This window comes from Cryptotermes secundus, unplaced genomic scaffold (assembly GCF_002891405.2).
Source record: "Cryptotermes secundus unplaced genomic scaffold, Csec_1.0 scaffold860, whole genome shotgun sequence".
In the NCBI taxonomy this organism is placed as follows: Eukaryota; Metazoa; Arthropoda; class Insecta; order Blattodea; family Kalotermitidae; genus Cryptotermes; species Cryptotermes secundus.
Genome location: NW_019739976.1, coordinates 677,569 through 697,413, shown reverse-complemented (window position 1 = coordinate 697,413; position 19,845 = coordinate 677,569). Strand labels below are relative to the sequence as shown.

The following is a 19,845-nucleotide window of genomic DNA, read 5'->3' as shown; positions in this document are numbered from 1 at the left end:
GTGTGGGTTTGATAGGAATGCAAAGCCATCAAAACTTTTTCACTTAAGTACAGTGATGTGTTTTATGTATTGTTTAAACTGCATTGCTATATAGTCTTAAATAACAGCACATTCCTATGTTTGATTAAATAAACACACATACTTTTTTTTTTTTTTTTGTCTTTCAGATCAGCAAAAGATTTATACAGTGAGAGCAACAACTAAAGCAACATGGAGAGCAAGGTTTTGCAAACTTGTGGGCCTGGTTTTAAGAGTGAACAAATGCAGATGTGTAACTTTGTGGAGAACTGTTTTCCATGGATGAAATTCTACTTCATCAAAGTATATACATAAAACATCCACACATCTGTGTCCTTTGTGATGCACAGCTCATAACAGGAGTGAGGCTAGAAGTTCACATGAAACTACACCACAACATCAGTAAGCAACATAAATGTGAGGTGTGTGGCAAGGAATGTGTATCAAAGAAGCTGCTCACACATCAAAAAAAAAAGTCACAGTGATAATCATCCTTTTGAATGTGATATCAGCACTTGCAAGTTCAAAAGGTCATATGAAGTAACAAAACACAAAAAGATCCACATAGGAAATAAGAAATATATCTGTGATATCTCTACTTATGTTACTATATGCAGGGCATACTTCGAGGCGCATCAAAAGAGACATTTTGGTGTATTTCGTTTCAAGTGTCAGTTGTATGGTAAAGGATACTGTACCAACCACGAATTACAGCATCACATGAATGTCCACACTGGTGTAAAGCCCCATCAGTGTGAAATGTGTAACAAAGCATTCTCGTGCAAATCTCACATGGTCACACACCAACAAGCAAGTCATGCAGACAAACCCAAGCATTTTCAGTGTTACAAATGTGGTAAAGGCTTCCCCAACAAATGGTACCTCCTGGTACACCTCAGGATCCACTCATCTGTCACTCTGTTCTTGTGTGACATTTATGGAAAGTTGCTGACCAACAACTATTCACTGAAACAGCATCAACGTGTGCACACAGGTGAGAAGCCGTACACATGCTCTGTATGTGGCAAAGTGTTCACCCAGAGCTCTGTTCTCAAAGTGCACCAGCGCGACCCACACAGGACAGAAACCCTACTCATGCAAAACACGCAACAAGTCATTCACACAGCATTCCCCTCTCATGGTTCATGAATGCTACCACACAGGACAGAGACCCTACCTGTGCCAGATCTGCCACAAGGGCTTCGTGTCCAGGACATTGCTCAATATACACCACAAGAATCATGACTGACTGACAAACTGTAGAATGATGCTGACTCAGTAGTAAGCATTGCTTGGATTCATTGACAGTTCCAATATTGGCAGAGCAGACTGTAAGTCCCATGTCCAATTAATTGAGTTCAACCCTGTATTTCTTTGGAAGTTGTGTGTGTTACTTGCAAGACTTACTGATTATAATAGGAATGTAAGTACTCTCTGTCATTCACCATGAAGCTGATGTAAAAGCAATTCCCAGACTGTGTATAGATCTGTATTCAGAACAGTGACAGTGTATGGGCTTTGGCAGACAGTAGTTTCAGTATGGAAGCAGAGGATAATAAATCCTGCATACTTAGCCACATGTACAATACCTGCTCAACACTCTTTCTCTGTATTTTTTTCATGAACATTTACCAATTCACTAAATTGTACATTCTCCTGTTATTCAGCTTACCAGAGGCGTTTTGTACATCTGATTATTCATTGAAATTCGTAAGTTAAGTAACTTTCACATTTACTTCAGATCCACTGATATAATATTCAATATGTACAGTAGCCACCCATCGACGTACATCTCCTATGACTGTCGCTCGAGCTTGAGTTCTTTATCTCAGGGATACGGGTGCTTCAAAGATGGGGATAGAACACACTTCGGGGTTAATAAATCGGGGATCTCCAGAACACACGGTGTATTGAAGTCCTAATTTAAAATTTCATACAGGGATTATCTTTATTTTATTCCTCCAAGTTTGCCGCTCCATCACACTTAACCTTTGTACACCAATTTGCATCGAGCTCACTGATCATACACACCACTCCCCAGCTACCCTCCTGTAACTCCCTCTTCAACTGTCCACCTCCGCTCCCTGTAAACAACTGCCCTCTCTTTACAAGTCCTCCGAGCTAGCCGCTCTGTCCATCCTACTTACTACCCCTACTGTAAAACACTTCTCTGTTCTCTGTCTACATTCCAACAACTGCCCTCCTCTGCTCCCTATAACCGACTGCTCTCTCTTTACAAGTCCCCCAGTGGGCACAAAACAAAACAAAACAAGAACAATAACAAGAGAAAGCTAAGGGTCTAGCCCGAGCTCTGTCCTACTTTCGTATTTTTCGAGATGCCCATAAACTTTTGTAGGTCTTCAAGGCACATGAGCAGGGAACCCAAGACCCGTCCTTGCCAGTCTCGCACAAGGTCAATTCATTGGTTTATGACACTAGGAGCAAACAGGCGACATTAGGGACAATAATGTCACGCTAAGCCTAAGGAGGACAATAGTTGAATGGTATCTCGCCAGAGGAGTGTCTCTCATTGTGAGAAACAGTTCCTCAATTGGCCATGCCCTTAATTAAATAATTTTGGCGAGGGATGTAGAGTTACAATACAGTGAAGACCAGTTTAAGCTTTTTGGAAAACTGCCAATTTAACACTGAGTTTACTGACTTGTGATCATTGAAAAAGAACATTAAATGAGGGGAAACCTTAAATGGAAGAAAATTAATTGTGGGTTCCAGTGTGAACTGCCTAATAATCACGTGACAAAACACAAAGAAAACTGCTTAAAGAAAAACTTGTGATGAAAGTAATGCAAGAGGGACGTTATGTATGTAGTCACTAACTAACTAACTCCGTGGAACTGAGCCCTTGTTGAGAAGCCACCAGTTGTGCAGTTACTCAAGAATTTACTAGTAAGTTAAAGGATCATGAAATGGTAAATTTTAACACTGTTCTTTCTAAGTTGGCTGATTGCTTAGGCTTGCTATGTGTGTGGAAGCACAGGTTGCCAACACAGATAGGTTTCACCGTACATTGAATCTCTTCTTTAGCAATTCTTCATTATCTTCACATGTTCTGTCATTTTAACACTTCTTCCAATCTAAACTGAATGAGTAGAATTTTAAAGTGTGGGATACCCAACTGAAGCCAGTAGGACACTGAGATTTGCAAGATTTCATTTAATGAATTATAATTAGTTCTATGTTCAAAATGTCATAGTTAAATTAGGAAAAGACTTATTATATAGTAACACTGGATTGACTGGTGTAAAGTAGATGTGTTGCACCAGTCACCATTTCACCACTTCACCAACCATAAGTTAGTTCTGTACTATCAATATGCTAAATATGGCAAAGATAAAATATATGAAAAGAATGGTAAGAAATCAAATCATTTCTTGATTTATGCCATTTCAGTTTAATATTGCTGAAGAATGTATACTACTGTGTAATTTGCTTCATTTTAGTCCTTATTTTAACACAACCATGCGATCAGTAACAGACAAAATGGAAGGCAGCTGCATATCATAGACAACTATAGAAGCTGTATGTATATAGAAGTTGTACGGGGATGGTATTAAGTCCAAAATAAAATAATACTCAAAATGAAATAACACAATTAATCAAAACATTTACATGCATAAATATCTACAACCCTCTTGGTTGACTTGGCCTGTACACATAACCCTCTCCCTCCCCATTTTCCTTCAGTTCTTATGGAAAGTTAGCTCTTTTTTTTAAGTCGTTAATTTAATGAAGCTGTAAGTTCAGAGACTATATAACATCAGTGATAGAGTGATTAATGAATGTGGACCAGTTGTTAGGATGGGAATTGGCAAGCAGAGATGAAGTACTTAGAGAAAACCTACCCCAGTGCTACTTCATCCACAGAAGTTAGCGTTCAGTTTAAGCATTTTTAATTTATATGACATGTTTCAGGAATGTGTTTCTTGCATAAATTAAGAAATTACTATATCGATAAAGAAATTAAAGAGCAAGAGAAGGATCTTGCACCATGTAGTTAGCTGGCATTATGGCTATTGGATACATCTACCAAATTTCTGAAGATATTTCCTCAGAATCTGAAGCCTGGAACAAATAAGAATTCAGATTTGAAGTTTCATAACAAGACCAATGATGTCCTGCTTTCATTTTTCCCAGACTGTGTGGTCTTTAATGAATGTATGTGGTTATTCCATTAAGAAGAGGACATTTAATAACCTTATGCTAAATTTCACTTGGGCTTCTTAATTATTGTTGAATTACGTGACTGTTTGACAGTTACAAGTAAGATAGTATAAGAACAAATTCAGTGAAGTTTCAACATGTTTTGTACCTCATATAATTTCTTGCTTCTTGTTTTGCCATAAGTTGGTCAAATCATGTATTATCTTCTGTTCAATTTGTCTATCACTGGTTGTGAATCACCACCCTCAGTGCCCATTGACACTTCATCACATAGTTCTGTAATAAAAAAAAAGAGGCTCTCTCCACCTTTAACTGTTTCAGCATGTTAAATGTGAGGCTTTTGTAGTTGTGTAACTGAAACTCAGAAAAAGTTCCAATGCTGTTATTTAAACTGAATGTCACATTTAACTAGTTGATAGAGAATTTTAAGTACAAGAGTACATGAAGGGCATAAAGGATCCTAACTTTGTTTTCTCAATTCAGGGTTTGATTGTATGCCTTCTGTTTAAACTTCATGCTCACCAGTACTTAAATGAGAGTGACAGTCATTGTGTACAAAAATCTGAAACCTCATGTGGTAATGTAATCCACCGTACAGACAAAGCACCTTGGTTCTGATTATATAACTCTTTGGTGAATACTCACCTTCATCCAGGACCAAGGTCAAGAATGGTGGAGCTATATCTCCAGCCCCCCATATGTGTTCATGGCATAGTGCTTAGCTAACTAAGCACAAGGACAGCTTTACATTTTTAACATAACTCTTTGATGACTGGACCATTCCATTTAATTAACATGCAAGGCACCCTTTTTCTCTGAACTGCCATTTACCTGACAACTCTGCCTTGTCCTTTGGATTTCCTGGTAGGTCACTGGGACATGCATTACACAGTCTTACTTTATCTCAGCAAATCAGAAGACATCAATATTTTGTTAGTAGGACAGCTAAAATTAAATGAAACTGACTTAAGTTAAGCTTATATTTCTAATTATCTAGAAGGTCAGTAAATTTAAATATCAAATTTGTTACCTCCTTTTCAATTAAAACTCAGTATGGAAGTATAATGCATAAAAACTAGTTTTTGAAAGTGAAATTTATTTCACATACTTCTCACATCTTTCTACTTCTGTTATGAGAACTGTATCTGCATTAATTGAGATATTCTGGAACTAATAATTATAATGTTATATTATTCTGAACATGATACATAGTGAGTACAATAATGGAAAATAATATGAACATTATAAGGAGAAATATCAGAACTTGGGCTCTTTATACTAAGACATGGAAATGGACAGAGCTGGTAGGTTTTATCTTGCTAGTTGCAGTCTTCTTTCTATTCTTATATGATTCTTGGAGTTACTTATTCTATCGTGTGAATTTAGTTTTGTGACATCTAAGGTGGAAATAAAAGTTGCAAATATTTGCTCATAAATGTGTTACAATTTTCTCGTATTTCTCATGTATTTTAGGCTTGGAATGCTGTGAAACAACCAAGTATTGTCCCTCATTACCACATTCAGACCTTCCAGCTGTGGTTTGGTGGTTTCACTGTGTTCATTTTCCTTTATGGTTTTTGCTCTCACTAGAGTATATTGGGATTGGTTTGAAGAAGAGATAAGTGATTTTCTTCACAGAAATGTGAGAGCACTTTAGTTAAGCATGCTGTATATTCTTCTGTAATGTTGTAGGAAAATGCTCATCCTTGTGTTAGGAACATCACACTGAAATGCATCCAGGAGTTGAAACCTGTATAGGAATTATAAGCCATTGAAAATGTACTGCAGAATTTATCATACTCCTCCCAATATCCTGTCAGATCTAGCCTCCTCTCCCCCGTCTCAGTTCAAAGTTTTCCTATATTTTTAATATCATTCACCTTCATAATCTAACTTGATTTAAATTTTCCTTCAATACTTTGATGGTGATTATATTTTTGCAAACAAAATAAATTCCTGTCAGTTTGCTGGACAAGACATAATTTCACTGTAGCTTCATTCACCATCTTTACACTCATTTTCCAAAAAATAAATTTCTATCTGATGGAATGTAGAAGGTTATCAGTCTCTTAAATAAATACAGTTCTTAAGGTGAATGTGATTATGTTGAAAAATTGTTTTATATTCTAGTTTTGATATTTCTGGAAAGACCGTTTCAGAGCAACATATCAGTTTGCCTTATTAACTTAGCTTTGCCCGTGTACTTGTGCATATGAGAACTGCCAGTCATTATTGCTCAGCAAAATGGTAAAGTTTCATGTATTTCCTCACCTTTACATTCTAAAGCGATGAATAGTTACATTCAAGTTCCAGCTGCCTTTACCCAGCGGTGATGATAAGGATCTTCATCAGTCTGCAATTTATGTGCCAGTAGATTCTCAATTTCTGTTATTTGTGAAGGCTGATATTGCTGTTTCACACTTCTTACATATCACCAAAAGAATATGGTTATCACTGTGTTAACATTAGAACATGAGCAGTACTTGATGTTAATCACGTTCAAGTTCAGAACTCTGAGTGTGATTACAATTCTGATGTTCTGAAAATGGTCCCTATGTAACGCTTTAAAATTAAGAAGACATTAATGTCCTGTTATTTTCAGATTTTTCAGATTTATGAGACCCAGCATACACAGAAAATGGATTATCTGATTGAAACATGACTCTCTGTTGTAAATTTTGGCAGAAGATAAAATCCAGCATTTTACTTAGCCACTTGTATACTGGGGCACCTTGTGAGATTTGAAACATGTGCTATATAAAGTATTGGTTCTCACATATATTGTAAGCAAAGAAACACTCATTTAAAATTTCTCTCTCTTTTAGGTCAGCAAAAGACAAGTACAGACAGCCTTGGAAACAAAGCAGCTATCCACACGCCAGTGAGTTATCCACAACAGATCTTAAAATTAAGAAAAAGGGCCTAGAAAAGTGTAAAGTGTGTGGTGAGTTATTTACTGCAGATGAAGTGGTGCATCATAAAAATATACATACAGGAATCAAACCACACATTTGCATTCTCTGCAGACTGCAGTTTAACACAAAAACAAGACTCAAAATACACATGAAGTGCCACAATGGCAAAAAAGAGTTCAGATGTGAGGAATGTGGGAAGGAATGTCTTTCCAAGAAACTGCTGAAGCGTCACATGGGCAGTCACAGTGAAGACCGTCCATTCCAATGTGATATCTGCAGTCGTAAGTTCAAAAGATCATATGAAGTTACAAAACATAAAAAGATTCATAAGGGTGAGAAGAACCACGTGTGTGATGTTTGTGGCTATGCGACAATGCACAAAGCATGCCTGGAGACTCATCAGAAAAGGCACCTTCGTGAATATATGTTCAAGTGTGATGTTTGTGGTAAGGGTTTTTTCTCAAGTTTTGAATTCCGAGAACATAAGAACATACACACAGGTGAAAAACCTTACATGTGTGACATCTGTGGGAAGGCCTACACATCCAAGAACAGCCTCATGGCTCACAAGAAAACTCATGAGCCTGATGCTAAGCCCACAGAAAAGGTTCACGAGTGTAAGATGTGCAGTAAGAGCTTCAAATATCGGAAATCTCTGTTAGTGCATGTGAAATCTCACGCAGGGGAAAAGTTTCTGTGTGACTTCTGTGGGAAGGCATTCTCTACTAAAGACACATTGAAACTTCACCGAAGAAATCACACAGGAGAGAAATCAAATGTGTGCAATGTGTGTGGTAAGGCATTCAGTGTTCTCTACACTCTCAAAGTGCACCAACTCATACACACAGGTGAAAAGCCCCATACATGTGACCAGTGTGGGAAAGCATTCACACAACGTTCCACTCTAGTTGTCCACAAAAGATCTCACACAGGACAAAAACCATATCAGTGCCATATCTGTAACAAGACATTTGTATCCAGAACACTCCTCAACCTACATCTCAGGAGTCATGGTGATCATGCTTATTACAAGCATAGTTATTCTGTTGTGAATTGAAAATACATCAAGCAGTTCAACTATGACCTGCACCCAGCAGAGATAACATAGGTGTACAAAAAGTGGTCCAGTTGAATCACTTGGTTCTTGTTTTTTTGACACTGCTTATCAGCTGCAGTGGTCATTCTCTCTTAATTGGGCTCTAAGGATAATTAATGACAAATTGTGGGAGGAAAATTCAGTATACTAACCCAAAATTTTCTTGGGAGTGACTGTTGAACATTTGCCAAGTATATCGAACAGATCAGCTTATTGGACAACATTCAGACTGTGTGCTCCTTGAATTCAATTTTGGTATATTACCACAGGCCTAATCCTTGTGTTTGCCGAAGGTTTCAAATGATTATGTAGACAGTGCAGTCTTAGTATGAAAAGAAGTTCTTGATTCTTGATAGTTCAAAAGAAATAAACAATGTCACTGCATTTCCAGGTTAAATGACAACTGAAAAATAATCTTGCTACAGTATCTGAGTGAAAATATTTACAGTATTATCACTTTGTAAATGTATGGTACTTGGGCATGGGAATTTTCAGAACAGTTAATAATATCTGATTTGTTTCCGAAGGAGACAAACTGAATGTTGTCCTTCTTTAATAGTATGTCAAGCGTTTCTTGTAAAGTGCTTCTTTGGATATGCAATACATCTACACCAGTTTTGCCACACCAATAAAGATAAACCCAGGGCTGTAACCTTTAAAGCTTCTTCGTTAATATTGCTACGGTAAATGAATGGAAATAATAAAGTTGTACCAAATAGGTTGGTGTGGCAGTAACACTCTATACTTGCATTCAGGAAGTGCACATTCAAATCTCTCACAAACTTACAACACTGTTAGCTAAAAAAGATTCCAAGGATCATATACATATAACAAATGTAGAGAGCTAAGATTTCAAAGCAGATATGCATATCACAAATACAGAAATAATTTTTAATGCTGATTTTCTAGAAGATTACAGAATTTTATGGTGATTCAGTGCTAATGTATATTCCGTTTGTGGGTGGCGGCATTGTGTAGATGTGTGCTGTACTCTCAGTGCTTACTGTCTGCATCTTCAAGGCATAATGACTACACCCTTCATAGCATGTTCGTGCCTCCACTGACCTCAAAACCTGTACTGTTAGTGTTGACAGAGGTCGTTTAATAGTCACTTTGCCTTGAAGACAGATACAGTAAAGATCTGTGAAACATCTGAAATTCACTCAGTATTACTGGGTTTTTGGTCTTTTTCCATCCTCTAGTATTCAAGAAACTAGAAAACAGGACATTTCAGACACTGGATCTGTTTCTGTCTGCAGGTGAGGCTACTCAGTTGGGTCCCTTAGAAAGAGCTAACCGCAACCAACCACTGGACAAGTAGGCCACGCCATAGCTCAAGTGGTTAGTTGGTGGCTTCCCATTGCAGCGGCCCGGGTTCAATCCTGGGTCTGGTCAAGTGGCTTTTGTGGTGGACAAATTGGCACTGGGGCAGGTTTTCTCTGAGTGCTTCGGTTTCCCCTGCCAATCTTCATTCCACCAATTACTCCACAATCACCCTCACCTATAATCTGGGGCTGGTACAATAGGCCAGAAGTGGCCACAGTACAAAGGACTTAGTCCGACCCCACTAGCAATAATAAAAACACTGTACAACCCCATCTAAGTTTGAGTCTTATCTTATGACTGATGGTCAGTTGATCTCGGAATAAAATACCCATCTGCGGCTTATGACCAGATTTTTATTGCTGTCAGTCAGTCATCAATCTGGCGATAAGAGGGGTCTGTTGTTTATAAAATCTGTTGACCCTTATAGGTGAAGTCATTTTTAGGTCCGAGACCCTTGGAACTCACGACCATACTTTACTGTCTCCGATTTGAGACCTCCCATTTCTTCGTTTACAACACACAGCATTACATGTCGGATAAGAACAACCCTCATCAGATTAATGCAGCTATTTAAACACTGGAGACCAGGCTAATTCAGGGGGAGATAACAAGAAAATATGCAATAAAAATTGTGATAGGACACACATATGCGTGGAACTAGGATAGAAAATGAGGTAGAAACTTGTGCTACAAACCTAGTGAACAGAACCAAGTGAATGTGCCCCAATGCAAATAAATGGAATAAATTCTGTAAAGTCTATCTTTTTAAATTGTAAGGAAAAAAATGTAAATGAAAAAGAGGCCTAGGCAATGTCCATCTGTAAAGTCATTTAGTATCAACCGCTAACGCCATCTGTGGGGTAAAGTCTGAACACTCGAAAATAAAACCTTATGAAAACTCATGAAGAATCTGTTGTGTCTTGCCGTTCTTCACTGTGAGTTAGAAACCACTTTGCCGATGAGGAGGATCCAGGTAGGAGAAATGTCCAAACTGGGTTGGCTGATTGAATTAGCCTGGTCTCAAGTAATTAAACAGCTGTGTGAATCTGACGAGGGTTGTCCAGTGATTGAGGTTAGCTCTTTCTAAGGGACACACCTGAGTAGGTTTCTTCCCTCCTCGCCTGAGGACAGAAACAGATCCAGTTTGTGAACTGTTGTGATTTGTAGTTTCTAGAATTCCAAACGATGGAAAAAGTCCAAAAATCCAGTAATTCCGAGTGTTATACACCATCGTCAGAATCCTTTAGAATCTACCTGATATACAGTTTACTTCAAAACAGTGTCATCAACCCAGAAACAGTATCACTTTAGTACTGATTGCTGCAAACCATGTACCTGATCATTACACTCAAGTCATTTTCATTCCAAAATTCCTGACCTTTTTCCAAACCAATTTATAGACAGACTATAAATTTTTGTGTATTTTCATGTATTTGTTGTTCCAGCTATGTGTATGTTTTAATTCTATGTCTGTATCTTGACACTAACCTTGTTAAATTTGTGATCTCATCTATTGCACTGAATTTCTTACGCTTTTCCCATGCTGTTTCAAAAGATAAAATAATGTCATCCACACATGATCCCCTCTACTTCAGTTTTGATGCAGGAAAACAGATACATTTCTTGTGCTCTAAACTGTATCTGAAATAAATAAATATGACAATTAACTAACAAATAAAACATAACTGAAATTAATGTTTTACTCATGCAGCTGAGCCCTCTTGAGAAGCTGCAAGTTGTGCAGCTACTCAAGAACTTCCCAGGATTTTATGGAATCCAAAAGTTCATTACTGCCTTCACAAGAGCCCCCACTGGTCCCTATTCTCAGCCATATCAATTCAATCCATACAATACCATCCTCTCTCTCTAAGACTCATTTTAATATTGTTCACCCACCTACATCTTTGTCTTCCTAGTGGTCTCTTTCCTTCTGGCTTTCCCATAAATATCCTATATGCATTCCTTGTATCCCCAAATCGTGCTACATGCCCTGCCAATCTCATCCTCCTTACTTCATCATACTAATTATACTTCTAGAAGAGCACAGGTTATGAAGCTCCTCATTATGCAGTTTTCTCCAACTGCCTGTCACTTCATCTCTCTTTGGTCCAAATATTCTCCACAACATCCTGTTCTCAAACACCCTCAGTCTTATGTTCCTCCCTTAATGTCAGAGACCAATTTTCACACCCATACAGAACCACAGCAAAATTATAGCTTTGTATTTTCTAATTTTTATGCTTTTAGACACCAGGTGAGAAACAAAAGGTTCTGGACTGAATGGCAGCAAACATTACCCACATTCAGTCTCCTCTTAATTTACTCCTGAATCAAGTTTTGATCTCTTATAGCTGTTCCCAAATATCTGAACTGTGCCACGTTTTCAAAACATGTGTTACCTATCTTTATGTCATGATTTTGCCCTGCATTCTGGTGATGAGACAGAAACATATACTTAGTTTTCTCTGTCTTTACTTCTAGACAAACCTCCTTACTAGAGTCAGTTAAAGTTTGTGTGTTTTTATTTATGGTATCTATGTTGTCACCCAGTAGATTCACATCATCAGCATAGACTAACAGCTGATGTGCCCCACTTAATTTCAGTCCCACCTTGTATTCGTGGACCTTCCTAATGGTATATTCTAAAGCAGTAACGATAAAGCAGCTCCTTATTTTAGACCATTCTGAATAGGAAAATTATTGATTAAATATTTACCTACATGGACCTTACTCTATATTTTGTTTAAATACATTTTAATCAGCCTAACTAGTTTCATGGGTACCCCAAATTCCATGAGAATATTGTACTATACTTCCCACCTAACTGACTCATAGGCTTTCTTGAATTCTATGAATAGCTGATGTACTGTCTCACTGTACTCCCATTTTTTCTCCAATATCTGACAAATGCAAAAGATCTGATCTTTAGTTGATCTGTTACATCAAAACCCACACTGATGATCCCCAATAATTTCTTCTATATATGGACTTAACCTTGAAAGAAGAATATTGGACAAAATTTTATATTAAGTTGATAACAGTGATATCCCCCAATAATTACTACAGTCAGTTTTATCACCCTTCTTGTGAACTGGTACAATAATAGATTCCTTCCAGAGATCAGGCAAATTTTCCTTATGCCAAATAGAAGTAATTAGCTTATGGATCATAGACCATAATATTTCACCTCCTGCCTGAATTAGTTCTGCCGGAATTTGATCACTACCTAGCGACTTTTACCTTTTCAATTTTACAGTAGCAATTTCAACCTCAAACGGGCTAGGATCAGATACTAATGGCTCAACTCTATGTTTTTCTATCTGCCCAACATCATTGACCCTATGTACATTCAATAACTGAGAGAAGTACTTCTTCCACCTATTCAAAATGTTGTGGCAATCTGCAAGCTGATCACCATTCTCATCCTTCACTAAGTTACTTCTAGGTAGATTCCCCTCTTAAAGTCATTCATTCCTCTGTACTGGTCTCTAATGTTCTTGTTCTTATGATTCATTGCAAGCTCATTAATTTAATCTTTCAGATATTCCTTCACTTTCTTCCTGAAATTCCCGCTGGTTTCACGTCTTATTTTGTTCAGATTACCCCGTTTATTTCGCTTGGATCCTGTAACCACTGCAATTTGGCTTGTTCCCTTTGGTCTAATAATTTTGAGCATCTTTTGTTGACCCATGGCATATGCTTCTACAGTACATATTAACTTAGACTCTCTTTGGCAGATATTTTGATATTCACTCTAACAGTCTCCAAAGTTTTATTAATATTCAACTCAGTTTTCCAAAGCTGCAAACATATTTGCTCCTTACCCTCTACCTCATTTAATTTCTTGTGATTAAACCTCTCCATATGAATCATGTTCATTGTTTGCTTACTCACTGCCAGTCTTTCCCTAAACTTTGCCACCACCAGGTAATGGTCAGCATCACAATATGCTGCACTGAATGATCAGGTATACTTGAATGCCATCTCCTGTCTATCAAAATATGTTCAATCTAATTGTGTCTTTCCATCATGAGATGTCCAAGTACATTTATGAATGTTACAATGTGAGAACATTGTACTTTGACCATAAGATTGTTTGATGTTGTAAAGTTTATTACTATGACTCCATTATCATTACTAATTTCGTGTAAACTCTCATTCTCAATTGTTGGTTTGAAAATGTCTTCCCCACCTACTTTGGCATTGAAATCTCATAGCAAAATTTTCATGTGATATTTAGGGAATTTATCAACTACATGTTCCAGTTCTTCATGGAACCTGTCCTTCATATCTTCTGTTGGGGCAAGAACTTGCATAATGATGATATCACACCAACAACCTTTTGGTATTATATATGATATCCTATAACTAACGAACACTGCCCTCTTAACTACTGATATGATTCTCTTATGTATGAAAAAAACCTGTACCTAATTCATGATTCTCATTCCCCTTTAAGAAAAATGTATATTCATCTGCTGCTTTGGTGCCACATCCATCCCATCTGACCTCTGGTACTCCCACTAAATCTAACTTATGTTTTGAGATATCTACCACCACTGCCCTGAGCGTACCTGTCCTATACATACTTCGAATTTTCCAAGTACCAAATCTCATATCCATTTTTTTTTTGCTTAGGTCATTTATCCAAGATATCCATCCAGGTCCAACCGAGGCTTCTTTTGATCTTTTGTAACAAACTTTTCTTATGGTGAGGTGTTGTTAGTCTCACACCCAACCCGAAGCTGGAGGACCACCCCTTGTTGGCCGGCCATGACTGCTATTCAATATATTCGCAGCTTCCCTCCATATCTGGAGGACATCTCAATTCACAACCTGAAGACGTGCCATGCCATGATGACAAGGGACCCAGCTTACATGGAGAATTAATTTTTGACTGTGCTTAATTAATCACTGTGCCATGAGTAGGCAGGAGACTGATGTGAGTAGTCACCTTCATGCTCTTGCCACTTTGCTCCCACTAGCCATTGGCTAGGAGGCTGGATGGACTTCTCAGCTGGTCTGGGTGTAGTGATGAACAGACAGAGCTCTGCCTCTGCCAGTAGTCAAACCCTGGTTTTACAGCCTGTAGCCTAGTCACTGAACTAACCCATCTCCCAAAGTTAATGTCACTGTACATAAAATGGATAAAAAATGTGATTTTTTATACTTTTTCTGATTGTGCAGAATCAATATTAAAAATTAAACTTCATTCGCTGTGAAAAATCTTGGATGTGACACGATGTAGTTTGATGTAAGTAGATACTAATATTTTCAGAGGAGAGTGCTACAACCATCTTGACTCTAACCACAGGCAGACCCAGTCCATGGAGTTTCCTCAAAATGTATGTGCTATAATGAACAGTAATGTTTGGGTTCACATGTTTAGAAGAAATATAGATACGGTACTACTACAACATATTATTTCCTTATCATAGACTCTTCACCACACTTGAAATTCATGGCTTCTCCACATTTTGAGGGAAAGCAAACTTTTGTCTTTGCTTCTGTGGGTCATACAAACAAAGGTGCAATTACACTTGATGATCAAATTCTGAATTCACCACCAACCCATGAATATGATTGTGAGCGTTTCTTTCCACCTAACAGCTTGAAATATTTTGTTATATTCTCATCGGTGATAAGCTGAAATAGCTAGTTGAAATATGTTGTGGCCACAACATCCCCAGTCCCTCTTAGTTTACAAGAGGAAGTGAAAACGTTCCCAGAATGGAGGTATAATACTCTAATGGTAGGACATACGGCAACGCTTACCTAATCACCTTCAAATTATGACCCTTGCGTGCACACACACTTGCTCCATCAATCCTGCCATTATTGGAAGCAGCAGTGGAAGGCGTCTTTTGGAATCTTCTGGAGCTCAGCCATCGCATTCGATTTAATGTCCTCCATGGTTGCGAAATATGTCCCCTTGAGGCCCATTTTCAGAGTAGGGAATAGCCAAAAGTCACTCAGAGCAAGATCCAGAGAGTACGATGGTTGAGGGATGACAGGAATGTTTTTCTCAGTGAGGAATTGCTGCACAACAAGCAATGTGTGGCTCAGTGCATTATCATGATGCAGAAACCACTGTCCCTGCCACTTGTTGCCCCGCTTCCTCTGAACCACATTACTCAACCTCTGCAAAACTTGCACATATAAATGGCCAGTAACAGTCTGTCCAGGCGGTACGAACTCATCATGCACCAATGAGCATCACTTTGTCTTTGGATCTGACAAGGTGTGATTTTTTTTGGCTGGGGAGATGACGCTGTGTGCCACTCCGCTGACTGCATCTTCGTCTCTGGGTTGTAGGCAAACATCAGTGACTCATCACCATTGACAATCTTTTTTAGAAACGTTGGGTCCTGCGAACTTTTGTCAAATAGATTGACAGAGACCATCATGCGACATTCCATCTCATCCTCGGTCAGCTGCCTCGGAACAAACTTCTCACTGACGCATCTCATCTTCAAATCATCAGACAGAATAGCATAAATGGATCCATGAGAGATACCAACTTCTTGCTCCAACTCCGTGATGGTCATCCTTCAATCACATTGAATCAGTTGTCATACTTTTCCATTCATTTCTTCGGTTCTGGATGTCGAAGGTCTCCCGCTGCGCTGGTCATCCTCTAATGTCTCCTGCCCACTCTTAAACCGGGGAAACCAGTCATAAACTGCAGATTTTGTAGTGCAGTATCACCGTAAACTTGCTGCAGGGCCTGTTGCATCTCTGAAGCAGATTTTCCCAATTTGCACATGAACTTGATGTTCACGCACTCTTCGAACTGTGATATTGCCCCAAATGACCAACACTCACGTCTAATTCAAATGTAACAGTAACAACACTGTACACTGAAACCTGTCCAGACCTGTTGCACCTGCGAGCAATCATGCTGAGCTCCCCACCACAGCAGTGTGTGTGCTATCTTATCGCTCGTTCTCCGTCTGCAGGGGAAGTCTGGGAACTTTTTGACTGACCTGCATATAGTACTATCATTGTGTCATTAAATAAGCCTTGCAGTTCAAACACTTTTAAATAAGCTGTAAAGAAATGGCATCTTCACGAGTGATGAATGCAGATAACACAATTCCTGTACTGCCATCTGGAGTCAAATGGAAATTTCACTGGAATATTTCTGATGGAAAGATATTTTGTATAGTAACTGTACCTTGATTAAGGTTAGGGTCAAAGTACAAGTCGTGACAATTTAATCCTGGAATGGCCACAGCATATTGCTGGGCTGATGAGTCAGGCAAACTCATGTACCCAAGTACATTTGAACCATTTAACACGTGAAAACCTGTGTTTACATGTGCCACAGACAAAATGAGTCATTCATTCCCAAGCAGCAGATGAAGTGGTACATATCCATGGTATACTGTTGGTGGAAAAATGCGTGACAAAAATCTGGAGCAGGGGATTATCATCAAGTTTTGTGTGAAATTAGTAAATGTGCTAGTGAAATGTTAGCCCCCTTAACAGTGGCTTATGGTGAATACACTGTGAAAAAATTGAATGTTTTTGAATGGCATGGACGGTTCAAGAAATGGCAAGAAAAAATGCAAGATGACCCAAGAAGTGAGCAGCCAAAAACGCAAAGGACAGGTGTACATGTGGACAGAGTACAAACCTTGGTGTGCTCAGATCAAAGATTAGGTGTGAGTTTAATAGCAGAAGAATTGAATATGAATAGGGAAACAATACAACAGATTATTACAGAGGATTTGGGAATGAGAAACATTTCTGCAAAGATGGTGCCACTAACCTTGACAGATGACCAGAAACAACTTCTGCTTCACATTTCATCCGTTCTTTACACAACGCAGAGATGTTTGATACATCATTAGCAGTGATGAAATGTGATGTTTTCAATATGACCTGTAAAAAAAACGCCAGAGCATGCAGTGGAAAACACAGAATTCACCTAGGCCGAAAAAAGCATGCATGTCTCACTTGCAGTTCAAGACCATGTTTGTGTGATTCTTCGATTACAAGGGGATAGTTCATTATGAATTCATTACACAAGGACAAACTTTGAATCAGCAGTGTTATTTGGAAGTGCTGAGAATGTTATGGGAATCTGTTCAGAGGGAAAGACCCACTCTCTGGCCTAACAAGTGGGTTCTCCACCATGACATTGCCCCTGCATAAGATGTGTTAAGATTTTGCAAGTTCCTGGCTAAGAAATCCATTATAAAAATGGACCGTCCCCCTTATTCCCCTGTCTTAGCCCCCTGCAATTTTTGGCTCTTTCCAAAATTAGAAAATCCCCTGAAGGGGAAAAGATTTGCTGAAATTCCTGACATCCAATGCAACATGACATTACTGTAAAGTATTCTGGAAAATGATTTGCAAAACTGTGCCAGCAGTGGCACTATCGTCTCACAAATTGCAGAGCTTCACAAGGATAGTACTTCGAAGGTGACAGCAGCTACTAGTGCACAGGTAAGCAAATTTAGCTCTCACAGGGCCATTCTGGGAATTAAAATGTCGCACCTTATATGTATTTCTGCAATGCAGTTACAGCAAATTCTCAATCATCTGTGTGTGAATTACCTACCTTACAATTTAACTGTGAGAATTTCAGAATCTTTCATTTACTGATTATAGCTCCCTGTAATGACTTAAATATATGTATTGCCCGTTGCATCTTCAGTAATGTGAATCTGTAATGATATACAGCAGTTTTCAATAACTTTTTAAAGTTCTCACCCTGTTAGAACTTAATATTTTATTGTTTTATCTGTTCTCATGTCAGGCTCCTGCCACTAAGAGTTGCTTTTTCTAGTGGAAAGATGTTTGTCTGTCTCTTCAATGACCTGTAAGTAATAATGAGGTGACCTTCAAAGTTGAGTGTAGTGTGAATAGAAAGAATTTCAAGATTTTTGGATTATCCACTATTTTTAGTTACCCATGCTACTTCGCTTCAATAATCGGGAGTTCACTGAATTAACAGTAAGGCCAGAATGTAAGGTTGATAACATCACATGTTCAGGCTGAATGTTTGGAATTGGAGGCATTTATATAAGTAGCCAGCAGTTCACAATATTTTTCATGAAATGACATATTTCATTCAACTTTCAACTAGGTCTTGATGCATTAATGAAAAGGGTTCCTGCTCCACATAAAGCCATGTGATCCAGTGATATTCCAGAAGGTAAAACTCTTCATAACCACCACTGTGCGAACCTCAGATCCAGCACTCTTGGAATCTGGATCATGGAACTGAAGACTTTTGCATCATTCACTGAATTTTTTCAGACAGATATGACATCCACATGTTATTTCAGTATGAACTTAACTAGCAAAGACTGACCATTATGAAGATGGAGTTACTTGTGGCCCAACAAATTTTCCATATCCTAAAGAGTTTAACTTTCAGATATAATGTGGTCAATAAGGCTATGAAATCACTTCTCAGATACATAGAAATTGTGGTTTCTCTAGAGACAAGAATTGGAACAGGTATTTAAATGCTACAAATGGAAATACTTTTGATAATTTTATTGAATATTTATAGCTTGAACCCTGTACAAACATGAATTGCTTTTGATAACAATGAAGTGAAATTCTTTCAAAGTACAGGTTCTCTGCAAGAGAATGTTTGGTTCTGACAGACAAACTATGATAATTAAGCATATCTTTAAAATCATTATTTTAGAAAAAAAAAATTCCTTTCATATGGAATACTCAGTTTCAGGGCTGTTATAATCAGTCAGTGATACTGCTCACTCCTAGGTAGTCGCAAGGAAGGCCAAAGTTTAATTTCATGGTTCTTGTAAATTTATTTGGATGAGAGAATGAGATGTATTTTATCATGTCAAAGTTTTCACCTACGAGTATAGTGACTAAACAGATAACAGCAGACATCATGGATAACCAAAGGGTGAAGCCTGAAGGCATCAATTAGAAAATATTTGCCTCCCTTCTACTCTTGTGGCTGTGTGCGTTGTATCATTGCCACAAGAGTAGAACACATCATAAGACATAATATTGTAAAGTGTTTTGTTACTGAAGACGCCGTTCGGATTGTTAATTGGTTTATTTAACAACCTACAAGTCTTGGCTACAATTAATTACCACACTGTTACGGGTTTACACAATTTACAAACCCCACACACACATCTCTTCACACTACCACGATTCACTCGTTACAACTGAACTCGGTGACTGATACACTTGGCTGACTCTGTAGGCAGTGTAGTGCTCTTATAAATCCTCAGCCAGACAATGGGAAAACAGTTACATAATAGGCACCACTGTTGTCTGACGCCGTGTTTGCCTGTTACGTAATGGGTA

At 38.3% G+C, this 19,845-nt stretch overlaps 1 protein-coding gene across 1 annotated transcript in view; it reads left to right on the top strand.

Annotated features, from left to right (window-relative positions):
- The first annotated feature begins 370 nt into the window (after nucleotides 1-370).
- LOC111872235 (zinc finger protein 62 homolog) overlaps nucleotides 371-19,845 on the top strand; it is a 28,199-nt gene continuing 8,724 nt past the window's right edge. Inside the window, exons 1-2 of the mRNA XM_033754619.1 lie at nucleotides 371-420; nucleotides 7,026-8,171. Coding sequence (XP_033610510.1) covers nucleotides 7,264-8,171 — 908 coding nt within the window. The 5' untranslated portion in view covers nucleotides 371-420; nucleotides 7,026-7,263. The remainder of the gene's footprint in view (nucleotides 421-7,025; nucleotides 8,172-19,845) is intronic.